The 26794-nt window shown below is 40.1% G+C and overlaps 1 protein-coding gene across 1 annotated transcript in view; it reads left to right on the plus strand.

Annotated features, from left to right (window-relative positions):
* ttc27 (tetratricopeptide repeat domain 27) overlaps positions 1-22937 on the plus strand; it is a 109282-nt gene extending 86345 nt beyond the window's left edge. Inside the window, 6 exon segments of the mRNA XM_030156619.1 lie at positions 543-595; positions 4095-4260; positions 13565-13762; positions 14484-14595; positions 19772-19872; positions 22582-22937. Of these exon segments, the coding sequence (XP_030012479.1) occupies positions 543-595; positions 4095-4260; positions 13565-13762; positions 14484-14595; positions 19772-19872; positions 22582-22707 (756 nt within the window). The 3' untranslated portion in view covers positions 22708-22937.
* The last annotated feature ends 3857 nt before the right edge of the window (positions 22938-26794 follow it).

Consider the following 26794-nt stretch of genomic DNA (forward strand, 5'->3'; position numbering starts at 1 on the left):
CTGTCTATTATTTTTTCACTTTAACCTACTATAAAAACATAAAAGGACAGAAAACACAAAAAAATATATAAAATCCTATATGAAAAATGTATATAATTTGTTGCATAATTAACACACAGATGTTTAATGAACCTTTTCACAGACTTTAAAAGTGAATATTGGTCCCAAATATTAGGTATAGAAAATTAAAATTGTAATAAATTCAAACTATACTCAAATATTTGACATAAAAGCAGATCTTTCCATAGGGTTTTTTCCCCTAAAAGTGCAGTAATCAAACACAGTTATCATGAGAATTAGAATTTAAACGGTAATACTAACAGTCTGTGATTTTACCACCGTTTATCATTATACTGGTAATTGTTACATCCCTAACGTCAGTACAAGTCAGTGAAGGAATAAACCAAACTAATCCCCCCTCCACACATGCTAAGAGTGTCCTCATGTCATTGACGCTGCTGCACTGTTCTCACACACACACACACACACACACACACACACACACACACACACACACCTGCTGAATGTGCGTGTGTTTTCAGAACGCAGAGGCCTGGAACAACCTGTCCACCGCATACATCCGCCTCCACAAGAAGTAAGTACCAGGAATCAGTTACTTTACCAGTACCAGGAATCAGTTACTTTACCAGCTGACTCTTTAATGCTTGTCATGGTGTGTATTCCATCTGTTTTCTGTGTCGTTGGGTTGAATGTTGCTCACCTCCTCTAACTCCAGTTTCTTTATACAACAGGATGTTTATTGACTAGGGCTGTGTATCGGCAACAATCTGGTGATACAATACAAATCACAATACTAGGATCACAATACGATATATCACGATATATCATGATATTGTTAAAAAAGCAATTTTTTGTTTGTTTCTTTTTTTTTTTAAATGATTATTTCCTTGAAGAATTGAATTCCAGCAGAAATCTGCACAAATACTAAACACATTTTTATTTGATCCCAACAGGATCTAATGTTCTATCACAAAATGTTCCTGTGTTCAAACTGAAATTCTTTTTTACAGACATTCCAGTTTCAGATCCTGTTCAAATGTTCAGATTCTATTGGTTCACAACTATTCAGAACTCATTTTGGATTATTAGATTACATTACATTAGATTACATTAGATAGATTTGATTAGATTGGGTTGTATTAGATTAGATTAGGTTTGGTTAGATTGGGTCGGGTTGGATTAGATTAGATTAGAATAGATCAGATTAAATTAGATTAGATTACATTGGGTTGGATTAGATTAGAATGGGTTTGATTAGATTTGATTAGATTTGGTTAGATTAGATTAGGTTTGGTTAGATTGTGTTGAGTTGGATTAGATTATGATACATTAGATTACTTTAGATTAAATTGGGTTGGATTAGATTAGAATGGGTTGGGTTGGGTTAGACTAGATTAGATTAGATCAGATTAGTTTAGATTTGGTTCAGTTAGATTGGGTTAGATTGGATTAGATCAGATTAGATTAGGTTGAATTGGATCAGATTAGATAAAACTGGGTTAGACTAGATTACATTTGATTAGATTAGTTTACACTTTATTGATCCAAAGGCAGCAACAGAATAAAGAGCAAAAAAAAAGTGCAGCATAAAGATGCAAAAATATTAAAATAAAAATTAATGATTAATAATAAAAAACCTAATCGTGCTGGTTCGATGTAGTATTTATACAGTGCCATAGTATTTATACAGTGCCATAGTATTTATACAGTACCCTAGTATTTTTTCAGTACCATTGTATGTATACAGTACTGTAGTATGTATACAGTACCTCAGTATGTATACAGTACCTCAGTATGTATACGGTACCATAGTATGTATACGGTACTGTAGTATGTATACAGTACCATAGTATGTATACAGTACCTCAGTATGTATACGGTACTGTAGTATGTATACAGTACCTCAGTATGTATACAGTACCTCAGTATGTATACAGTACTGTAGTATGTATACAGTACCTCAGTATGTATACAGTACCGTAGTATGTATACAGTACCTCAGTATGTATACAGTACCGTAGTGTGTATACGGTACCTCAGTATGTATACAGTACCGTAGTATGTATACGGTACCTCAGTATGTATACAGTACCGTAGTATGTATACGGTACCTCAGTATGTATACAGTACCGTAGTATGTATACAGTACCTCAGTATGTATACAGTACTTCAGTGTGTATACGGTACCTCAGTATGTATACAGTACCATAGTATGTATACAGTACCATAGTATGTATACAGTACCATAGTATGTATACAGTACCGTAGTATGTATACAGTACCGTAGTATGTATACAGTACCTCAGTATGTATACAGTACCTCAGTATGTATACAGTACCTCAGTATGTATGCAGTACTGTAGTATGTATACAGTACCTCAGTATGTATACAGTACTGTAGTATGTATACAGTACCGTAGTATGTATACAGTACCGTAGTATGTATACAGTACCTCAGTATGTATACAGTACCTCAGTATGTATGCAGTACTGTAGTATGTATACAGTACCTCAGTATGTATACAGTACTGTAGTATGTATACAGTACCGTAGTATGTATACAGTACCTCAGTATGTATGCAGTACTGTAGTATGTATACAGTACCTCAGTATGTATACAGTACTGTAGTATGTATACAGTACCTCAGTATGTATACAGTACCGTAGTATGTATATAGTACCATAGTATGTATACAGTACCATAGTATGTATACAGTACCTCAGTATGTATACAGTACCTCAGTATGTATACAGTACCTCAGTATGTATGCAGTACTGTAGTATGTATACAGTACCTCAGTATGTATACAGTACCTCAGTATGTATACAGTACCTCAGTATGTATACAGTACCTCAGTATGTATGCAGTACTGTAGTATGTATACAGTACCTCAGTATGTATACAGTACCATATCCTTCAGTTGTTGGTTGGGGAGCTGGAATCCTCAGATGTATTTTGTTGTCCAACTCTTTGTTCCTTGTGTTTTTTAAGTGTAAACACAGTACCAGACGTGGTTGAAAACCCACCACTGCCTCCCACAGAGCGGCGTCTGAAGTGGAGTGTCAGATGATGTCTGTCTTGGACCCGTTCTTTATTTCAATATTTTCTATCTTTTTTTTTTAATTCAGTTTGAAACCTTTTTGAGGGATCACAAAGCAAATAATGACAGAATCCACAGACGTGTTGTCAGATAGATGAAAGCCCACCTCTGGGCTTCGGACCGGAGCGTCTTTGCGGCGCTGCTCGGTCGGTTCTGTTGTCCGTGGTCAGCCGGTCGTGTCCTCTGGTGCTGTGTTTGTTCCTGGAGGAGGAGGACAGCAGGATTCAGTGAAAGCCCAGTGTCTTTACATCAGCCTCTTGTGCTTTCAGGCCTGAAATTGAAAAGTAAAGGAGGGGAGGTTCTATTAATACCTGCTTAGCACCTCTGCCACTTTTCACCTAAAAAAACTAAAGCACGCAGGAGGAGGGCGCTGGTGTGCATGTGCTCCACCAATTATTCCATCAGTAGATCTGAAAATGACTGCAGCTGCACTTATGCTGCATTTCCACTGCGTGGTACCGGCTCGACTCCACTCGGCCTTTTTGTGTTTCCATTATGAGAAAGGACCTGGAATCTGGTACCTGGTCCTAGTTTTTTGGTCTCACCTCTGCTGAGGCTCCAGGACTGGGGACCAGATACTAAAGGTGACACTGTGTAAACACTGCAGACCACTGATTGGTCAGAGTCGTCTCTGTGACCCGCCCTTTTATAAAAAGCAGATGCAGAAGTTTCCAGTAAATCTGTGGGTAGGTGACAGTCTGTAAAACTACACCAGGAGGTTCAGACGTAAAAATTCAGTTTGAGTTTGACAAGACAACACACAACGAGCGAGTTTATCAGCAACTCTGATCAGACAACATGGAAGTAATGCACCGCATCGCTATGACGACCAGGTACTGTAAAGTGGGTAGTATCCTGGAATGGAAACGGTCTGGAATAGGACCTGGTACCAGAGTGGAGTCGAGTCGGGTCCACGTAGTGAAAACGCGGCATTAGAGGACATACCTGACCATCAGTTCTTCTCGTCTGCAGGGACAAAGCCTTTCGGACTCTGCAGGAAGCCCTGAAGTGTAACTTTGAACACTGGCAGATCTGGGAGAACTTCATCGTAGTGAGCATCGATATCGGGGAGTTCGCCGAGGCCATCAAGACGTACCACCGCCTGATGGATCTGAGGGAGAACTACAAGGACGTGGAGGTGAACCACTGTCTGTCACACTACACTACACTACCAGTGTCAGGCATCGGCTCCGATACTCAGTGTGTGTACTCGTAAAAGTAATCTGATACAACTGCACCGATACCACTTACGGCAGTGTGACATTCACAGTTCAGTGCAGCAGGTACCAAGGTTATTATTGTTAACGACAACTAATGAAATAAAAACTAGAATTGTAAAAACATTTTCCTTAACTAAGATAAATAAAAAGTATAATTAAAAGAAAAAAACCGATAACTAACTGAAACTGTATTGTGTGTTTACAAAACTACAAGTTTGACACTCCTGCTATAATAAGTTTTCTGATGGAGCCGACAGATGATGTTCTCCTGTTCTAAAGACCAGCTGACGACACTGCAGTGAACAGGTGTATAGTCTGATAGCTGTGGGAGGAATGAGCTGTGGAATCACTCCTCCTTCCACTGGGGAGTACAAGTGTGGTTCTGAAGGAGCTGAGCCCGTTTATGGACACATTTATGACCGTCTTTTACGGACAGCAACTGAAACCTGCATTAGAAGGTGTTAGAAATATGACCACTAGGGCTGTGGATCAGCAAGAATCTGGCGATACGACACAAATCACAACACTAGGATCATGTTACGATATATCACGATATATCATGATACTGTTAAAAAGGCAGTTTTTTTGTTTGTTTCTTTTTTTAAAAGATTATTTCCTTGAAGAGTTGAATTCCAGCAGAAATCTGCACAAATTCTAAACACATTTTTATTTGATCCCAACAGGATCTAATGTTCTATCACAAAAAGTTCAAACTGTGTTCAAACTGAAATTCTGTTTTACAGACATTCCAGTTTCAGATCCTGTTCAAATGTTCAGATTCTATTAGTTCACAACTAACATCAGAACAGGATTTGAGTTCAATCCCAACAAAGGAACGAACATTATTTAATAAGAGTGTGAAATAATAAATAAAATATAAACAAAAAAGAAAAACAAAAAAAGTAAACTGAACCTCCACAATATCTGCATTTGAATAAATACCTAAAAATATCAATACAGTACTTTTTAATATTGATACAATATTGTGAAATGAAATATTGCGATATATTGCAGAACTGATATTTTCTTACAGCCCTAAGTACCAGGTGCTTTCTTGGAAAAACATCCTTAAAAACCAGTGTTCAGAACTCAGAGCTCCTCCTTCCCCCTGAACTCTGTGCATGTGTGGATCGAGTCTTTCTGCTTAAATCCAACAGTTTCCAGGTTGTTCCATACACAGAAACAGGTGAATCTGGTCCCAGTCATGTGTCTGTCCAATTAGATTCAATTCACATCAATATTAGTTGAGTTCTAATTTTAAATGTGTGGGAAATGGGATTTTCAGTGTAAATGTCCACAGAGTCCACATTCCACAGTGGATGTGGACAATTTAGTTCCAGATACAAGAGGTTGTTCTAAGCTACAGGTGGATCCAACTGGAGGAGAATCAGAGTCGTTTAGAAGTTTTTATGAATTTTGGAAAATGTCTCAATGATGACAGATGGAAAACTGTAGATGTTGTGACCTTGCTGTGACCTTGAACTTTGTCCTACTGGGACCAAAATGGACTGGGTTGGTCCCAGGGCCTAGGCCTATCTGTGGGGAAGATCTGGGAAAGATGGGTGGAAGAGTTTTACACTAAAGTTCCTAAAAAACAAACACACAAAGCAAAGTGATCAGCATACCTCCTGGTGGAGGTACCTGGCGTCAGTGCTGACAGTTGTGCATGTTGTTGTTCCAGTGGAATGGAGTCCAGTCCATCCTGTGTGTTTAGAACCAGAACCAGCAGATGAAGGTTGACAGAACATCTGAGTGGGATTCACTCTGCAGATGCTTGACAAACAGCAGGACACTCGTCTGAGCTCATCCACTGTTTCATTGTGGTCCCATTTGCACAGTCATTTTCAGCCACTGAAGCAGAATTACACACCCACCCACGCAATCGAAGGAGAAAATTAACCATCGCCTTCAAATAAACACGTCCAAACAGCCAGCGGCAGCAGTTGCACCATTATTAACCCTCTGCTTCGGCGCTGTCGTCATTTTACTCTCATAGTTTGGAGCGTTTGAGTTTATTTAGACGTCTGTGAGTCCGACGGGGAACGGCTGAAAATCCCATTCCTGCCTCTGAAGACCATGAAGTGTCCACATTCAGATGTTCTAGGACACAGGTGTCAAACATGCGGCCCGGGGGCCAAATCCAGCCCGCCAAAGGGTCCAGTCCTGCCCGCAGGATGAATCTGTGAAACACAAAAATTACACTGAAGATATGAACAGTCAGTGGTGTGAAAATCATTTTCATTCAGGTTCCACATACACACACACAGTCTAATTATTAGATTTGAAGTGGGTCAGAACCAGGAAAATATGATCAGAATAACCTATAAATAATGACAACCTCACATTTTCTGTGTTTTTGGTGTAAAACAGTAAAATTACATGAAAATGTTGACATTACCAAACTATACTTTTACAAAAAATGTGAATAACCTGAACAAATATGAACAAACGGAAATGTCTGAAGAAAAGTAAATGCAATTTGACCAATATTCTGCCTCTTACTAAATGTTCTGTGTGATTGTAACGCACATGTGGAAATGATGAACTGGTAAACTGAGGCAGAATATTGTTCAAATTACAATTGTTTTTCTTAAGACAATTATAGTTGTTTGTGTTATTCAGATTTTTAAGGAAACTTTGCAGATGTAAACCTGATCATAATATAATTTTACTTTTTTCACTGGTATTATTGGACTGGTCCGGTCCACTGCAGATCAAACTGGGCTGAAAGTGGAACTGAACTAACAGGAGTTTGACAGAACTGTTCTAGGAGGACGGATTAATTAACAGTCTTCTGATGAATTTGCACATTTATATTATACACAATTAAAAAAAAAAAACATGAATTAACACATCCAAGCAACAACAACAATAAAAGTACTTGAACACAACACACTTGTAATTTCAAATTTACCAAAAAAAAAAAAAATTAATAATAATAATAATAATAATAATAATAATGCTGTATCAGATGAATGAACAGGTCCAAAACCAGCAGGTCTGCATAAACTGGGACTCAAACCTTTTTACCCTCAGCCACACCGGCCACAGGGTACTGTCCTCAGGTGGACGTCCGTCCTCAGGTGGACGTCTGTCCTCAGATGGACGTCTGTCCTCAGATGGACGTCTGTCCTCAGATGGACGTCTGTCCTCAGGTGGACGTCCGTCCTCAGGTGGACGTCCGTCCTCAGGTGGACGTCCGTCCTCAGGTGGACGTCTGTCCTCAGGTGGACGTCTGTCCTCAGATGGACGTCTGTCCTCAGGTGGACGTCTGTCCGTCCGTCCATCGGTCCAAAAACTTTGGCATGCACTAATAAATCAGGCCACTGGTGGCAGTAGTGCACCTGCTAAGTCAGGCCGAGGGTTTTCACGTGCACACACATTATGTTTAATTTAGCTTCGACGACAAAAGCACTTAAACACAACACACTGGTAAGTCACTGGTGGAAAGCACCATCTTCCCGACGGCACCTGAAGGCAGCATTAGCCTGACTGGAGCGGTGGTCGTTCAGTAACTGTTCAGACTCAACACCTGTGTTTGAAAACGTGGAACAACAGGAAATGTCCGACTCCGGTTAGAGTCTGGGCTTGGACTGATTTCACTGGAAAAATGAGTGAAAAAAACACAGATGCAGTTAAAGAAGTCCCAACATTTGAAAGATTCAGGAGAAATGAGGGAAGTTTTCAGAAACAGCCTCAAGACTTTGTTCTTCTTCTTCTTCCTTTTCTTCCTCCTCTTCTTCCTCTTCATATTCTTCTTCTTCCTCTTCTTCTTCCTCCTCTTCTTCCTCTTTGTATTCTTCTTCTTCTTCCTCTTCTTCCTCTTCCTCTTCTTTATATTCTTCTTCCTCTTCTTTGTATTCTTCTTCTTCCTCCTCCTCTTCTTCTTCCTCCTCTTCTTCCTCTTTGTATTCTTCTTCTTCTTCCTCTTCTTCCTCTTCCTCTTCTTTATATTCTTCTTCCTCTTCTTTGTATTCTTCTTCTTCCTCCTCCTCTTCTTCTTCCTCCTCTTCTTCCTCTTTGTATTCTTCTTCTTCCTCTTCTTCCTCTTCCTCTTCTTTATATTCTTCTTCCTCTTCTTTGTATTCTTCTTCTTCCTCCTCCTCTTCTTCTTCCTCCTCTTCTTCCTCTTTGTATTCTTCTTCTTCCTCTTCTTCCTCTTCCTCTTCTTTATATTCTTCTTCCTCTTCTTTGTATTCTTCTTCTTCCTCCTCCTCTTCTTCTTCCTCCTCTTCTTCCTCTTTGTATTCTTCTTCTTCCTCTTCTTCCTCTTCCTCTTCTTTATATTCTTCTTCCTCTTCTTTGTATTCTTCTTCTTCCTCCTCCTCTTCTTCTTCCTCCTCTTCTTCCTCTTTGTATTCTTCTTCTTCCTCTTCTTCCTCTTCCTCTTCTTTATATTCTTCTTCCTCTTCTTTGTATTCTTCTTCTTCCTCCTCTTCTTCTTCCTCCTCTTCTTCCTCTTTGTATTCTTCTTCTTCTTCCTCTTCTTCCTCTTCCTCTTCTTTATATTCTTCTTCCTCTTCTTTGTATTCTTCTTCTTCCTCCTCCTCTTCTTCTTCCTCCTCTTCTTCCTCTTTGTATTCTTCTTCTTCCTCTTCTTCCTCTTCCTCTTCTTTATATTCTTCTTCCTCTTCTTTGTATTCTTCTTCTTCCTCCTCCTCCTTCTTCTTATTATTAATCCTACTCTCCGCCTTCTATATTTTTATCCTTTCTTCTATCTTCCACCTTGTCCTGAACTGAATCTGTCAGAACTTCTCCTAAAAACATCCCATAAATCTCTCGTTTGTTAGTTTCATTTTTTTAGTTCTATATTTGTTCTTCTATTTTTACACCCTTTGTCGTGCTTCTCTTTAACTCCGTCTTGTCACAGTCACTTGTTATTCTGCGTTGGCTTTATCAGACAGCGTCTCAGCTTTAGTGCGTCTGGTTTTTTTTTCTTCTCTGTGGAGGTTTTTTTTTTTTTCGCTGAGGTGGATCCGTCGTCTGGGACCACCATGAACTCCTGACGTATGGAATGTGTGGAGGGCCGATGACAGAAGCGCTGGGCCGCTGGTTTCAAAGGGTCACATGACTCCGCTTTGAGCCTCCGGGGCTTAAAAGGATATAGAAGACGCCCACAGTCACACAACAGGGCAGCTGTAAAGTCCCTGGAGGAAGACTTTCTGTTTTTTCTTTCAGTTGTTGTGATCTAAATGTAAACTTCAAAATGAGCTTCACAGAAAATTCAGGCCTTTCATTCCAGTCGTCGTGCTTTTCTCCACGGACTCAATTAGGGATATAATGATTACTGGTATAACGATAAACCACGGTAAAATCACAGACGGTTAGTATTACCATTTAAATTTTAATTCTCATGATAACCGTGTTTGATTACCACACTTTAAGGAGGAAAAACCCTGTGGAAAGATCTGCTTTTATGTCAAATATTTGAGTATAGTTTGAATTTATTACAATTTTAATTTTCTATACCTAATATTTGGAACCAATATTCACTTTTCAAGTCTTTGAAAAGGTTTGTTAAGCATCTGTGTGTTACTTATACAATAAATTATATAAATTTTTCAAATTGGGTTTCATATATTTTTTTGTGTTTTCTGTCTTTTCTGTTTGTTTTTTTTTTTGTTTTTTAACTATGTTTTTATTGTTTATTTTAATGTATATTACAAAACAAGACAAAAATAGGGAACATTTGGGATATACTGACTACAATAAACCTTGTGATTAACAATTGTTTTTAGTAGTGACGTTGAAATGAAAATTGTTCTTCAGTTTCAGTCTCTGGGTCAGAATCTCCATCTCAAATATTCCATTCACAGTTTGTATCCAGTCGTTAGTTGTAGGTGGTTCTAATCTGCACCATTTTTGGTAATAGCCTTTTTACAGGCTGATAATAGTATTTTAAACAAATATCTAGCATTTTTTCTTACATTATTACCAATAATACATCCAAAATACATCACCAAACATGTTTTTGGAATGTCATAACCCAGTATCTGAACAACTGTTGAATAGACATGATCCCAAAGTGATGCAAGTTTAGGACAAAACCAAAAGACATGAGCATGATTTACACTGATGTCTGCACATTCCGTCCAACAAGGTTGAACTCTGGACACATTATCAGCTGTAATTTTAGGAGTTATGAAAAATCAAATTATATTTTTCCAGTAATGTTCCCTCCATGTTCTTGAAGAAGTGGTCGACTGTTGAGTTCTCCACATACTGATCCATTCCTCCACTGAGACACACATTCCGAGTTCTGTTTCCCATTTCTGTTTCACATCCTTTTGTGTTTTTGTAGTAGGTTAAAGTGAAAAAATAATAGATGATATAAATGAAGTTGTGCTGACAAAACAGATCCAAACATGGGTATAGTAAACATTTGTTTCTATAGTATATAAAGGCCAAATCAAAAGGGCTGAAAAACAGACAAAATAGACTCAGACCACTAAGGGTTAATATTGGAATGTTTCTGACACAGAAGGGACACTGGGACTATTATTTTATTTTATTTTGTTTTATTTTATTTATTTATTTTTAATACAACTTGGTTAAATTATTTCAGTGTGTGTATTAGTACTTTTTGAACATTTTGAGCACAATTTCAACAATACTGTGATAATAATGATAACTGATCATTTTGGTCACAATAACCATGATATGAAATTTTCCTGTGGTTCCATCCTTAGACTTAGTATTAGACGAACTGGATCCACCAGCAGTCAAAGTCTGCGTTCAGTTTTCCTCCTAAAACACCACAGAGGACAAAGACCTCAGACAAAGCCTGGGTTTGAATCAGTTTGAGTTGGTTTTCATCACCACAGTGTCACTGGAAACCACAGACAAATGGAAAACGCCCACATGACGACTTCAGCCTCTGCTTCAGACGTTCTAACTGTTCTACCTGTTCTACCTGTTCCACCTGTGTTCTACCTGTTCTACCTGTGTTCTACCTGTGTTCTACCTGTGTTCTACCTGTGTTCTACCTGTTCCACCTGTGTTCTACCTGTTCTACCTGTGTTCTACCTGTTCTACCTGTGTTCTACCTGTGTTCTACCTGTTCTACCTGTTCTACCTGTGTTCTACCTGTTCCACCTGTGTTCTACCTGTTCTACCTGTTCTACCTGTTCCACCTGTGTTCTACCTGTTCTACCTGTTCCACCTGTGTTCTACCTGTTCTACCTGTTCCACCTGTGTTCTACCTGTTCTACCTGTGTTCTACCTGTTCCACCTGTGTTCTACCTGTTCCACCTGTGTTCTACCTGTGTTCTACCTGTGTTCTACCTGTGTTCTACCTGTTCTACCTGTGTTCTACCTGTTCCACCTGTGTTCTACCTGTTCTACCTGTTCTACCTGTGTTCTACCTGTTCTACCTGTTCCACCTGTGTTCTACCTGTTCCACCTGTGTTCTACCTGTGTTCCACCTGTGTTCTACCTGTGTTCTACCTGTTCTACCTGTGTTCTACCTGTTCTACCTGTGTTCTACCTGTTCCACCTGTGTTCTACCTGTGTTCTACCTGTTCCACCTGTGTTCTACCTGTGTTCTACCTGTGTTCTACCTGTTCTACCTGTGTTCTACCTGTTCCACCTGTGTTCTACCTGTTCTACCTGTTCTACCTGTGTTCTACCTGTTCCACCTGTGTTCTACCTGTTCTACCTGTTCTACCTGTGTTCTACCTGTTCCACCTGTGTTCTACCTGTTCCACCTGTGTTCTACCTGTTCTACCTGTGTTCTATCTGTGTTCTACCTGTTCTACCTGTTCTACCTGTGTTCTACCTGTTCTGCCTGTGTTCTACCTGTGTTCTACCTGTGTTCTGCCTGTTCTACCTGTGTTCTACCTGTTCCACCAGTGTTCTATCTGTGTTCTACCTGTTCTACCTGTGTTCTACCTGTGTTCTACCTGTTCTACCTGTGTTCTGCCTGTTCTACCTGTGTTCTACCTGTTCTACCTGTGTTCTACCTGTGTTCTACCTGTTCTACCTGTGTTCTATCTGTGTTCTACCTGTTCTACCTGTGTTCTACCTGTTCTACCTGTGTTCTGCCTGTTCTACCTGTGTTCTATCTGTGTTCTACCTGTTCTACCTGTGTTCTACCTGTTCTACCTGTGTTCTGCCTGTTCTACCTGTGTTCTACCTGTTCTACCTGTGTTCTGCCTGTTCTACCTGTGTTCTACCTGTTCTACCTGTGTTCTATCTGTGTTCTACCTGTGTTCTACCTGTTCTACCTGTGTTCTGCCTGTTCTACCTGTGTTCTACCTGTTCTACCTGTGTTCTGCCTGTTCTACCTGTGTTCTATCTGTGTTCTACCTGTGTTCTACCTGTTCTACCTGTGTTCTACCTGTTCTACCTGTGTTCTATCTGTGTTCTACCTGTGTTCTACCTGTTCTACCTGTGTTCTGCCTGTTCTACCTGTGTTCTACCTGTTCTACCTGTGTTCTGCCTGTTCTACCTGTGTTCTATCTGTGTTCTACCTGTGTTCTACCTGTTCTACCTGTGTTCTACCTGTTCTACCTGTGTTCTGCCTGTTCTACCTGTGTTCTACCTGTGTTCTACCTGTTCTACCTGTGTTCTGCCTGTTCTACCTGTGTTCTATCTGTGTTCTACCTGTGTTCTACCTGTTCTACCTGTGTTCTGCCTGTTCTACCTGTGTTCTATCTGTGTTCTACCTGTGTTCTACCTGTTCTACCTGTGTTCTGCCTGTTCTACCTGTGTTCTGCCTGTTCTACCTGTGTTCTACCTGTGTTCTACCTGTTCTACCTGTGTTCTACCTGTTCTACCTGTGTTCTGCCTGTTCTACCTGTGTTCTACCTGTTCTACCTGTGTTCCACCTGTGTTCTACCTGTTCTACCTGTGTTCTGCCTGTTCTACCTGTGTTCTACCTGTTCTACCTGTGTTCTACCTGTTCTACCTGTGTTCTGCCTGTTCTACCTGTTCTACCTGTGTTCTACCTGTTCTACCTGTTCCACCTGTGTTCTACCTGTTCTACCTGTGTTCTACCTGTGTTCTACCTGTGTTCTACCTGTTCTACCTGTGTTCTGCCTGTTCTACCTGTGTTCTACCTGTTCTACCTGTGTTCTGCCTGTTCTACCTGTGTTCTACCTGTTCTACCTGTGTTCTACCTGTTCTACCTGTGTTCTGCCTGTTCTACCTGTGTTCTACCTGTTCTACCTGTGTTCTACCTGTTCTACCTGTGTTCCACCTGTGTGTCTTTTGCTGTTGCAGATCCTTCAGATCCTGGTCCGGGCGGTGCTGGAGAACATGACGGACCGTCAGGGCCTGGAGGCCAGGACCCTTTCGTCCCAGCTGAAGGAGCTCCTGGGTCGGGTCAGTTCACGCCACAGCGGCGACTCCGAGGTGTGGAGACAGTACGCTCTGCTGTACGGAAACGGACGCAGCGACAACCGCGACGACAACAACAAGGTCTGAGGCCACACTGGAATTTCACAATACTGGATCAGTATTAAAAAGTACTGTATGGATATTTTTAAGTATTTATTCAAATGCAGAAATGGTGGAGGTACATTTTTGTTTTTTGTTTTCTTTATTGTTTATATTTTATTTATTATTGAACATTGTTTTATTAAATAATGGTCATTTGAATCCTCCTAAAAGCACTTTTTTCTGTCTGAGAGGCAGATGTTCGTTCCTTTGTTTGGATTGAACTCCAATCCTGTTCTGATGTTAGTTGTGAACGAACAGAATCTGAACATTTGAACAGGATCTGAAACTGGAATGTCTGTAAAACAGAATTTCAGTTTGAACACAGTTTGAACATTTTGTGATAGAACATTAGATCCTGTTGGGATCAAATAAAATTGTGTTTAGTATTTGTGCAGATTTCTGGTGTAATTAAATTCTTCCAGGAAAAAATCTTTCAAAAAAGAAACAAAACCAATAAAAAATTGTCTTTTTAACAGTATCATGATATATCATGATATATGGTGTCGTGATCCTAGTATTGTGATGTGTATCATATTGCCAGATTCTTGCTGATACTCAGCCCTAGTGCTTAGTAATCATGTTTTCTAATCTTCATGTTAAATGTTAAATGTTTGATTCTAAAATGGTAACGTGTGAGTTTTTGTATTTTTTCTAAATTAATGTGTTTTGTTTTTTTCCTATTTGACGGCTTTGTTTCCAGGCTCTGCAGTTCCTCTCTAAGGCCCATCGCTGTGAGGTCCAGTCCAGAGGATGGGAGACGGAACCGGCTCTGTTCAAGGAGGTGATCAGCAGAGCCGTCAGCATGGCCCAAGGTCAGAATGCCGTCCAATCAGAGGCCCAGTTTACACCACACGCTCTGCGGTTAAAACGGCAAAATATTTGATCAGACGTGCCTTGTGTTCCGCTTTCAATGGCGTTTTTGGGGGGTTGAAAACGCAAGAAAGTGAAACCACCTTCCAGAGTGGAAACCTGAAAAACACTCCACTCTGGCGTCACCATCTGAACCAGGGTTCTAAACTCCTGTTCTTTCAGGTTCCACATTCAGCCTGATCTGATCTGCAGTGGACCCAACCAGGAAAATAAGAACAGGAGAACCCAGAAATAATGACAACTGACAATTTATGTCTGTGTTTTAGTGCAAAAAACCCATTAAATTATGAAAATACTTTTATAAACTATCCAAACAAAAAGATGTGAATAACCTGAAAAAACTGAAATTTCTTCAGTAAAATCAGTGTCATTTTCTCAGTCTTCTTCCTCCACTTCTCATTAGTCCATGTGCATTCTGGATCAGATCTACAAAGACACTAAACACTGAGGAACAGGAAGAAAAGAGTTCAAACTGGACTGAATTTAATACAGACATTTCAGGTTCATATTTGTTCAGGTTAGTCTCATTTTATTGGTACAGGAGAGTTTGGAAATGGAAAGAGTTTCATAGTTTAATGTGATTTTTTTGGACTAAAACAAAGACAAACATTTTGAGTTGTCATTATTTACAGGCAAAGTGTTATTTTTTCACATCAAACTGAGAAGAAAATCTGCTGTCATTCTTTTTTGTGGGTTCTTCTGCTGTTATTATTTGACTGTAGAACAGATTGGTCTGGATGTGGAACCTGAAAGAACAGGAGTTTGAGCCCCCCCCCATAATGCATCACAGTGACTCCTCATCCTGCAGCGTCCATCTGATGTCCAGTCTGTGTACGTCCAGTTTTTATTACCAACATATGTGTCAGACGACTTTATTCCAAACACGTCTGAGGCACATGAAGATGAAGACGACAGCAGAGTCCTGTCCAACACAGACAGACGTCCAAGCACTGACACATTTATTTAACCCTTTAACCCCTGAGTCCTGACTGCAGGTAAAGGTTCACATATGGACAGTGGCGGCTGCTCGTCTTTCAGACAGTTGAAGCTCATTGTTGGCTTATATAAAAAAAAGTCAAGTTTTTTAAACATAAATCTGTCCTCCGTTCCTTTTTCAGAAAATGCTCAGTGACCTTATCGTAGCAACTAAACAAAAAAACGCTGAAATTCTGTTAAATGTACCCAGTTCGTCCAGTGGTTGTGTTTTCTTCCAGGTCAGTAAATGAACAGTTCATTTGGTTTGTGTGATTCCACAGCAGAATGTGTGACGGTATTAAACTGAACTGTGTCAGTGAAGGAGCACATCTGAAAACAGCTGTCAATCAAACAGGATTCAGCCTTTGGGCCCATCCTCCAATCAGCACACGGAAGCTCAGCGTCCGGGCCGGCCGAGCTCCGCCCACAGCTCCGTTCACCCCCAGAGACGCTGAGCGTCTGGGGGCGGGACAACACGGTGTCATTTATCCAATGATGGTCCAGTTTAGAGTCAGTTTCCAGCAGTTCCACTCAGTCCCATTGAAGTGCATGGACGCTGAGCGTCTACGACAAATGCACTGAGCAGAGATGGAGGAGAAAACACAGACACGGGAATGGAGGAGAAGTGAACAACATCCAGTCCACTGATCTGGGATCAAACTGATTCTGAACCAACTGGTCTGAGAGATGAACGTGTTCCAACACATTTGGAGTCAATGAAATGAAAACAACTGAACAGATTTGAGCATTTAATGGGAGTCATGTTAGGGTCAGAGGAGCTTCCACTGCAGTCTGACACAAACACCTGTGGTATGAACCCTTTAACCCTGAGTCCTGACTGCAGGTAAAGGTGCTGCTGTGAATCTGCGTCTGTTTCAGGTTCTTTAAAGGTGCAGGAGACTTTCCTGACCAGTGTTTCCTCAGATCTGTCCATCCTCAGTCATCTCCTCAGTTTCATTCGTCTGTTCGTCTGTCTGTCATTCCTCAGCTGAATCTCTTGCATTACAGTGAACAGTTTCTTAGTTCCATCCACCGGAAACAAACCCTCTGTGTTTACATTCAGAGCTGGAGGGAACTGGGCATCTTTAGAATTTTTTGTTGCGGCGTGCATTGTGGGAAACAGAGGTTCATGCTGCCGCCTGCCGTGGTGTAAAAAAAAAAAAAAGCTCAAACCATTTATTTTTATAGCGAGTCAGTCTCACTCACCGCTCTGTGTTTCACCCATTCCACAGGGGGTGGGGGTGAACTGAGCATGCTCAGATGTCTAGAAGGAAAGATGGAAAGAACAAGGTCTATTCTGTCAACACAATAATTTAACTATTGAACAAACAGTTGAATTTATATGAATATTTAAATCAGTCATACACTCAGACCAAGGTTATCGTTAACGAAATGACCAAAACTAGAACTGTAAAAACATTTTCGTCCACTGAAATAAATAAAAACTAGAATTAAAAGAAAAAAAAACATAACTAACTGAAACTGTATTGTGTGTTTATAAAACTAACTAAAACAGATAAAAATTATGGATCAAATTCCCTTGGTTTTGGTCTTTGTCAATGTCAGATTGATGTTAAATGGATTTCTTTGTCTCTCAGTTTTCTGTGCTGTCTCCATCCGACACTTTTTGCTCCGTCACTTGTGTTCACTTGTGGTTTCCAGTCGTCTTCTGGTCCCCACTCTACCTGGAAACATGGAGACTAAAGCAGCAGAGTCCTGTCTGGGATTGATTTGAATAGGAGCACAGAGAAGAAGAGAAAAGAGACCACTGAACTACAACTGAACTACAACTGAACTACAACTGAACTACAACTGAACTACAACTGAACTAAAACTAAACTACAACTGAACTACAACTGAACTACAACTGAACTACAACTAAACTACAACTAAACTACAACTAAACTACAACTAAACTACAACTAAACTACAACTAAACTACAACTAAACTACAACTGAACTACAACTGAACTACAATTGAACTACAATTAAACTACAACTAAACTACAACTGAACTACAACTACAACTGAACTACAATTGAACTACAACTGAACTACAACTAAACTACAACTAAGCATTTAGAAAAAAACTAAAACTAATAAAAACTATCAAACCTGCTCTAAAAACGAATTAAAACGAACTGAATTAGAGAAAAAAAAGTCCAAACTAAATAAAACTAAACTAGAATGAAAAATCCAAAACTATTCGAACCTTGACTCAGACGCGTCAGGGCTTAAAGGGTTAACTCACACAGTCTTTTTTCCATCTGACGTCCACAGCGCTGCTCCAGTGTGGACAGATAAGTGTCTCATTAGCTCCGCCTCCACCCTGGACTTCCACTCGGTGCCACCGTGACCCCACTGTGGGTGTGGCATCTGTAAAGATGACGAGCTTTGAGAAGGAAAGAGTGAACGGACAGATAAAGGCGAGCAGAGGCGCCGCTGTCGTAAATCAAACGCTGTGACCTTTTAAAGTCCAGACGAGGCAGGAAACAGCTCCGACATGTTTCCTTCCACATGTGACAGAGACGTGGACGAGGGTCACATGACCCCAGACCAGCTGGTCCCACACAAACCACACAGAGAAAACACAAACACTCCAACTGATGATACATGGATTCAAAACACTCACACTGTTGGTTTTTGTTCGGTTTCTGTGATTGTGGAAACCAAGGTTCGAATAGTTTAGGATTTTTCATTCTAGTTTAGTTTTATTTAGTTTGGACTTTTTTTTTTCTAATTGAGTTCATTTTAATTCATTTTTACAGCAGGTTTGATAGTTTTTATTAGTTTTAGTTATTTTCTAAATGCTTAGTTGTAGTTCAGTTGTAGTTCAGTTGTAGTTCAGTTGTAGTTCAGTTGTAGTTCAGTTGTAGTTCAGTGGTCTCTTTTCTCTTCTTCTCTGTGCTCCTATTCAAATCAATCCCAGACAGGACTCTGCTGCTTTAGTCTCCATGTTTCCAGGTAGAGTGGGGACCAGAAGACGACTGGAAACCACAAGTGAACACAAGTGACGGAGCAAAAAGTGTCGTATGGAGACAGCACAGAAAACTGAGAGAGACAAAGAAATCCATTTAACATCAATCTGACATTGACAAAGACCAAAACCAAGGGAATTTGATCCATAATTTTTATCTGTTTTAGTTAGTTTTATAAACACACAATACAGTTTCAGTTAGTTATCGTTTTTTTCTTTAGATCCTGTTGTGATCAAATAAAAATGTGTTTAGTATTTGTGCAGATTTCTGTTGTTATTCAGTTTTTCAAGGAAATAATCATTTTTAAAATAGAAACAAATGTTGCCTTTTTAACAGTATCATGATATACTGTGATAAGGGATGTAACGATTACCGGTATAACGATAAATCGCGGTAAAATTGCAGACAGTATTATCATTTAAATTCTAATTATCATGATAACTGTGTTTGATTACTGCACTTTTAGGGGAAAAAACCCTATGGAAAGATCTGCTTTTATGTCAAATATTTGAGTATAGTTTTAATTTATTACAATTTAAATTTTCTATACCTAATATTTGGAACCAATATTCACTTTTAAAGTCTTTGAAAATGTTCGTTAAGCATCTGTGTGTTATTTATGCAATAAATTATATACATTTTTCAAATCGGATTTTATATATTTTTTGTGTTTTCTGTCCTTTTGTGTTTTTATAGTAGGTTAAAGTGAAAAATTAATAGACAGATGATATAGATGAAGTTGTGCTGAAAAAACAGATCCCAAACATGGGTATAGTAAACATTTGTTTATATAGTATATAAAGGCCAAATCAAAAGGACTGAAAAACAGACAGAATAGACTCAGACCACTAAGGGTTAATATTGGAATGTTTCTGACACAGAAGGGACATTGGGACTATTATTATTATTATTATTATTATTATTTTTAATACAACTTGGTTCAATTATTTCAATGTGTGTATTAGCACTTTTTGAACATTTTGAGCACAATTTCAATAATATTGTGATAACAATGATAACCGTGATAATTTTGGTCATAATACCCATGATATGACATTTTCATCTGGTTCCATCCCAACCTTGAACCTTGAACCTTGAACCTTGAACCTTGAACCTTGAACCAGCGCTGACACTAACGGACCCCTGTACTGTCTTTGTGTGTCAGTGAGCCTCAGCTGCAGTCAGGACCACCCCAACCCCACAGAGGCCCTGCAGACGCTGTCGTCCACTCGCCTCAGCCTGCGGAGTCTGGCCACCAAAGCCAAGGTACAGTCCACCAACCACAGTCCACCAACCACAGTCCACCAACCACAGTCCACCAACCACAGTCCACCAACCACAGTCCACCAACCACAGTCCACCAACTACAGTCCACCAACCACAGTCCACCAACTACAGTCCACCAACTACAGTCCACCAACCACAGTCCACCAACCACAGTCCACCAACCACAGTCCACCAACCACAGTCCACCAACCACAGTCCACCAACTACAGTCCACCAACCACAGTCCACCAACCACAGTCCACCAACTACAGTCCACCAACCACAGTCCACCAACCACAGTCCACCAACCACAGTCCACCAACCACAGTCCACCAACTACAGTCCACCAACCACAGCTCCAGGATTTCCATTAAAGGGCAGGGTTCTCCAACTCCTGTTCTTTCAGGTTCCACATTCAGCCTGATTTCATCTGCAGTGGACCCAACCAGTAAAATAAGAACAGAATAACGTGTAAATAATGACAACTACAGATTGTTGTCTTTGTTTTAGTGCAAAAAAACCCATTAAATTATGAAAATACTTACTTTTATAAACTATCCAAATAAAAAAGATGTTTGGGTCTGTAAGGGTTAAAGGTGGACGTTTGGGTCTGTAAGGGTTAAAGGTGGACGTTTGGGTCTGTAAGGGTTAAAGGTGGACGTTTGGGTGTTTAAGGGTTAAAGGTGGACGTTTGGGTCTGTAAGGGTTAAAGGTGGACGTTTGGGTCTGTAAGGGTTAAAGGTGGACGTCTGGGTCTGTAAGGGTTAAAGGTGGACGTTTGGGTCTGTAAGGGTTAAAGGTGGACGTTTGGGTGTTTAAGGGTTAAAGGTGGACGTTTGGGTGTTTAAGGGTTAAAGGTGGACGTTTGGGTCTGTAAGGGTTAAAGGTGGACGTTTGGGTCTGTAAGGGTTAAAGGTGGACGTCTGGGTCTGTAAGGGTTAAAGGTGGACGTTTGGGTCTGTAAGGGTTAAAGGTGGACGTTTGGGTGTTTAAGGGTTAAAGGTGGACGTTTGGGTCTGTAAGGGTTAAAGGTGGACGTCTGGGTCTGTAAGGGTTAAAGGTGGACGTTTGGGTGTTTAAGGGTTAAAGGTGGACGTCTGGGTCTGTAAGGGTTAAAGGTGGACGTTTGGGTGTTTAAGGGTTAAAGGTGGACGTTTGGGTGTTTAAGGGTTAAAGGTGGACGTTTGGGTCTGTAAGGGTTAAAGGTGGACGTTTGGGTCTGTAAGGGTTAAAGGTGGACGTTTGGGTCTGTAAGGGTTAAAGGTGGACGTCTGGGTCTGTAAGGGTTAAAGGTGGACGTTTGGGTCTGTAAGGGTTAAAGGTGGACGTCTGGGTCTGTAAGGGTTAAAGGTGGACGTTTGGGTGTTTAAGGGTTAAAGGTGGACGTCTGGGTCTGTAAGGGTTAAAGGTGGACGTTTGGGTGTTTAAGGGTTAAAGGTGGACGTTTGGGTCTGTAAGGGTTAAAGGTGGACGTTTGGGTCTGTAAGGGTTAAAGGTGGACGTTTGGGTCTGTAAGGGTTAAAGGTGGACGTTTGGGTCTGTAAGGGTTAAAGGTGGACGTTTGGGTCTGTAAGGGTTAAAGGTGGACATTTGGGTCTGTAAGGGTTAAAGGTGGACGTTTGGGTGTTTAAGGGTTAAAGGTGGACGTTTGGGTCTGTAAGGGTTAAAGGTGGACATTTGGGTCTGTAAGGGTTAAAGGTGGACGTCTGGGTCTGTAAGGGTTAAAGGTGGACGTTTGGGTCTGTAAGGGTTAAAGGTGGACGTTTGGGTCTGTAAGGGTTAAAGGTGGACGTTTGGGTCTGTAAGGGTTAAAGGTGGACGTCTGGGTCTGTAAGGGTTAAAGGTGGACGTTTGGGTCTGTAAGGGTTAAAGGTGGACGTCTGGGTCTGTAAGGGTTAAAGGTGGACGTTTGGGTGTTTAAGGGTTAAAGGTGGACGTCTGGGTCTGTAAGGGTTAAAGGTGGACGTTTGGGTGTTTAAGGGTTAAAGGTGGACGTTTGGGTCTGTAAGGGTTAAAGGTGGACGTTTGGGTCTGTAAGGGTTAAAGGTGGACGTTTGGGTCTGTAAGGGTTAAAGGTGGACGTTTGGGTCTGTAAGGGTTAAAGGTGGACGTTTGGGTCTGTAAGGGTTAAAGGTGGACGTTTGGGTCTTTAAGGGTTAAAGGTGGACGTTTGGGTCTGTAAGGGTTAAAGGTGGACGTTTGGGTCTTTAAGGGTTAAAGGTGGACGTTTGGGTCTGTAAGGGTTAAAGGTGGACGTTTGGGTCTGTAAGGGTTAAAGGTGAATGTTTGGGTGTTTAAGGGTTAAAGGTGGACGTTTGGGTCTGTAAGGGTTAAAGGTGGACGTTTGGGTCTGTAAGGGTTAAAGGTGGACGTTTGGGTCTGTAAGGGTTAAAGGTGGACGTTTGGGTCTTTAAGGGTTAAAGGTGGACGTTTGGGTCTGTAAGGGTTAAAGGTGGACGTTTGGGTCTTTAAGGGTTAAAGGTGGACGTTTGGGTCTGTAAGGGTTAAAGGTGGACGTTTGGGTCTGTAAGGGTTAAAGGTGAACGTTTGGGTGTTTAAGGGTTAAAGGTGGACGTTTGGGTCTGTAAGGGTTAAAGGTGGACGTTTGGGTCTGTAAGGGTTAAAGGTGGACGTTTGGGTCTGTAAGGGTTAAAGGTGGACATTTGGGTCTGTAAGGGTTTTTCACCTTTAATTCCTTCCGTCTTGCAGCAGATGCACACAGACGTGGCCACAGGTCAGATCCACGCTGAGCTGCAGGACGGAGTGGACGCTCTGGAACAGATGATCACGGAGCTGCAGGATCTGAGCGGGAAAATGAGGAAGCAGTCGTCGTAACCGAACGACGGACGCTCCTCACAGATGGAAGACGTCCTGTTTAAGGAAAAGATGTACATGCGAAAAAGAAAGGATCAACTGTAAAAGCTTTCTTTGTAATAAAGTTTTTCTACTCTTGAATATTGTGGATAATGTCAGAAAACACCCAGTGAAAGTAGAAGGTAAAAAGAAGCAGCTGTTTGTGTGTTTCATCATGATTACACTGAAGCTGAATGAATGAATGAAATCTTTATTTCGAACATGTAGGCAGTGAAATAAAAACAAAAATCAGCCAACAAAATATAAGTACTGGAACATAAATGACTGATGAGCAAACAAACAATCAAAACTAAATAAATAAATAATAGTAACAGAAATCAAACAAATGAAATTATACATGCTCGAAAAGGAGGAGGAAGAAGTCAAATCTTATGTTCTCCTACCCCCAATTTCTGTTCCTTATGTTCACATTTCTCTTCTTCTCTGTGCTCCTATTCAAATCAATCCCAGACAGGACTCTGCTGCTTTAGTCTCCATGTTTCCAGGTAGAGTGGGGACCAGAAGACGACTGGAAACCACAAGTGAACACAAGTGACGGAGCAAAAAGTGTCGTATGGAGACAGCACAGAAAATTAATTGAGGAAAATAAATCAATTTTGTATCAATCCCACATTGTCGAAGATGAAAACGAAGGGAATTTTATCCATCATTTTTGTGTTTTAGTTAGTTTTGTAAACACACAATACAGTTTCAGTTTATTTTTTTTTCTTTTAATTATAGTTTTTATTTATTTCTGTTAATGAGAATGTTTTTTCAATTCTAGTTTTCGTTATTTCATTTGTTTTCGTTAATGATAACTTTGGTCTGTAGTAAAGAAGTGGAACCAGTTGGAGCACCTGGAGGTGCTTCTGTCACCTCTACTGTTCAGAAAATAAAGAGGAAAGGGTCAACATTTGAGTAAGTACATTTTATTTATAGAGCACTTTTCACAGACTGGGTCACAAAGTGCTGTATCAAATCAAATCCAGTTTACAGAAACCCAACAGAATCCTCCAGGAGCAAACACTTGTGATTGGCGACAGTGGAAGGAGAACCTTCCCTTTAACAGCAGAAACCTGGAGCAGAGCCAGACTCCTGGAGGATGGACGACTGACAGGACCAGCTGGGCTTGATGAGAACAGGAAGGACTCAACCCTAAAGCTCCGACTACGAACAAGAAACGACTGTAGACTCAGTCTGAAACATCTGAGATCAGGACTGTCCTCCTGCTTTGGCTGTTGACTTTAAACCAGTTATTAAAAAAAATCGGACCATTGGTCCTGTATCTTAGCGTCCAAATTCAAAGCTTAGGTAAATGTATCCAGATCCATTTCTTCTCACCAGTTCTGTGTATTTATTCTATTACAGAAATAGTCCATGTTTTGCTCATATTCAATCATCTGTAACAAATTCAAATTCACACTTGATATCATTGATACTGATTTATTGGATCCATCCACTTCCTATCTGTTAGAATGGGAACATTTTTTAAAGTCGCACCAAAACCAGAATCAGATCTGGATCCAAATAATTTCAATCCCTTGTGTCCATAAGGTCCCAGATCCAGAAGCAGATCCTGATCAGCATGTGGACATTCTGTTTGGCTCCTCTCCCCATCAGGGCTGGACTGGAGACATTTACACTGGAGATCATTTACATTTACTGAGTTACTGCATCCATCCACTTCCTGTCTCTGATAATGGGGACAGTTTTCAAAGTGGCACCAAATCCAGAATCAGATCCGGATCCAAATAGTTTCACTAACTGTTGTTGACATCATCATACAGAAGCTGTATACCAAGTTTGAAGTCAGTCAGAATTGTAGTTTCAGAGAAGAAGACGATTGAAATTTTTGTAACGGACGACAGACGCCACATGACGACATGAGCTCACGGCCTGTTGGGCGGTCAGCTAAAACCAGAGTTCACACTGTGATGGACTGACAGATGATTTTCCTCCTCATCTAGAGCCGTCGAACACACACACACACACTCTGTAACTCATCAGGAGGATCCCACAGTCTTCTCTCCACTTTGTTTTGTCACTCAGCAGGAAAATGACCTTGGTGTTGCTCAGGTTTTTTTTATCGTCTTTGTTGTTTCACTATAATGGAGCTGTGTTTTATTTTGCAGGGCCTGTTTTATCACAGCACACACAGCGGCTGGCGTCTGCGCTTTGAGGGAAAAGCCTATTGTAGCAAAGTGATAAGGATGAAAAAGAGTTGTTCCAGATAGCGCTACATGAATGCTATTTATGAAGCTACTGCTCATGAATGATATGTTATCATGTGAGAGAGCACAGTGATGCATTCAGGTACCCAGGCTTCAGCAGATAAGAAAGACTGAGGTGTTTTTATTCCTCTGCACTTTTTGCTCTGCATGCCAAAACTGGAGGAGGCACAAGTGTCAAAACTGATGAAACCAGATAAAAACATGGAAATGGTGTCAAACACGCGGCCCAGGGGCCAAATCTGGCCCACTGAAGGGTCCAGTCCGGCCCTGGGATGAATGTGTGAAATGCAATAATTACACTAAGATACTAACAATCCTTTTAGTTCAGGTTCCACATACAGAACATTATGATCTAAAATGGGTCAGACCAGTCAAATACTATCACAGTAACAGAAATAATGACAACTCCACATTTTTCTGTTTGTAAATGTAAATATTTTCATGTATTTACACTGAAACAAAGTAGAATTTTGCAAAAAATGTAAATAACCTGAAATGTCGTAAAAGAAGTCAGTACAATTTTAATAATATTCTGCCTGTTATTAAATGTTCTGTGTGTTTGTAGATCCACTGTGATCTGTCAGTTCTAATGTACATGTGGAAATGATAAACTGAGGCAGAATAGTGTTCAAATTACACTTACTGTTTCAGTTTGTTCATGTTGTTCACATCTTTTGAAAGGATAGTTTGTAGATGCAAACATTTTCATTGTTTAATTTGACTTTTTTCACTCTAAAACATAGATAAAAGTATGAAGTTGACATTATTTCTATATTATTCGGTTATTATTTGACTGGTTGGGCCCACTGCAGATCAGATTTAGCTGAATGTGAAACTGAACTAACATGAGTTGGACAGCCCTGATGTGAAAGACGCAACAACAGAAACAAATGAACAGAGAAAACACGATGAAAGCAATGACAAAGACCTAGTGTTGGAAATGAGAAGCTAAAAATGAAGGAAAAGACACAATAAGATGAAAACAACGTAAAACACACACGATGCACTGGGATGAAAGTAATGTAATTTATGTAAAGTATGAAACTAGACAAAGATGCAAAGAACAAAAAGCTGAAAACTAAAATATGGAAGAAGATGAAAATGACAAAGATGAAACGACAGAAAATGACATCAAAGATTTAAGACAAGGTGACATAAAAGATGCAGCGAAACAAGATGAAAAAGTGAAACACACAAAAGAGGAAAATAAGATAAAAATGACAGAAGACGAAAGCAGTGAATGGAAAAGATGAAACTAGATGAAGAGGGCGTGAAAGAACCAGTCAAACAAGCTGAAGCTGAAAAGCCACAGCAGAACAGACAATATGCAAAAGATACAATAAGACGACAAGGACGGAAAGATGAAATAAAACTAAAGCAAAAGATGGACGAAAACGACGTAAATGCAGAAGATGCATGTGGATAAAAATGACAAAAGATGGAGTAAAACACAAGGTGAAAACAATGAATGTACAAAATTATGATAAAATTCCCTTCGTTTTCATCGTTGTCAATGTTGGATTGACATGAAATTGATTTATTTCACTCTAGCAATTTTATCTAGTGGCACCATATTTCATATATATATATATATATGTGTGTGTGTGTGTGTGTGTGTGTGTATGTGTATATATATATATGTATGTATATGTATGTATATATATATATATATAAACATATATATGTATATATGTGTGTGTGTGTGTGTGTGTATATATGTATGTATATGTATATATATGTAAACATACATATGTATATATATATATATATATATGTGTGTGTGTGTGTGTGTGTGTGTGTATGTGTGTGTGTGTATATACAGTACAGGCCAAAAGTTT

This window comes from Sphaeramia orbicularis, chromosome 15, assembly GCF_902148855.1.
Source record: "Sphaeramia orbicularis chromosome 15, fSphaOr1.1, whole genome shotgun sequence".
NCBI classification, from domain to species: Eukaryota; Metazoa; Chordata; class Actinopteri; order Kurtiformes; family Apogonidae; genus Sphaeramia; species Sphaeramia orbicularis.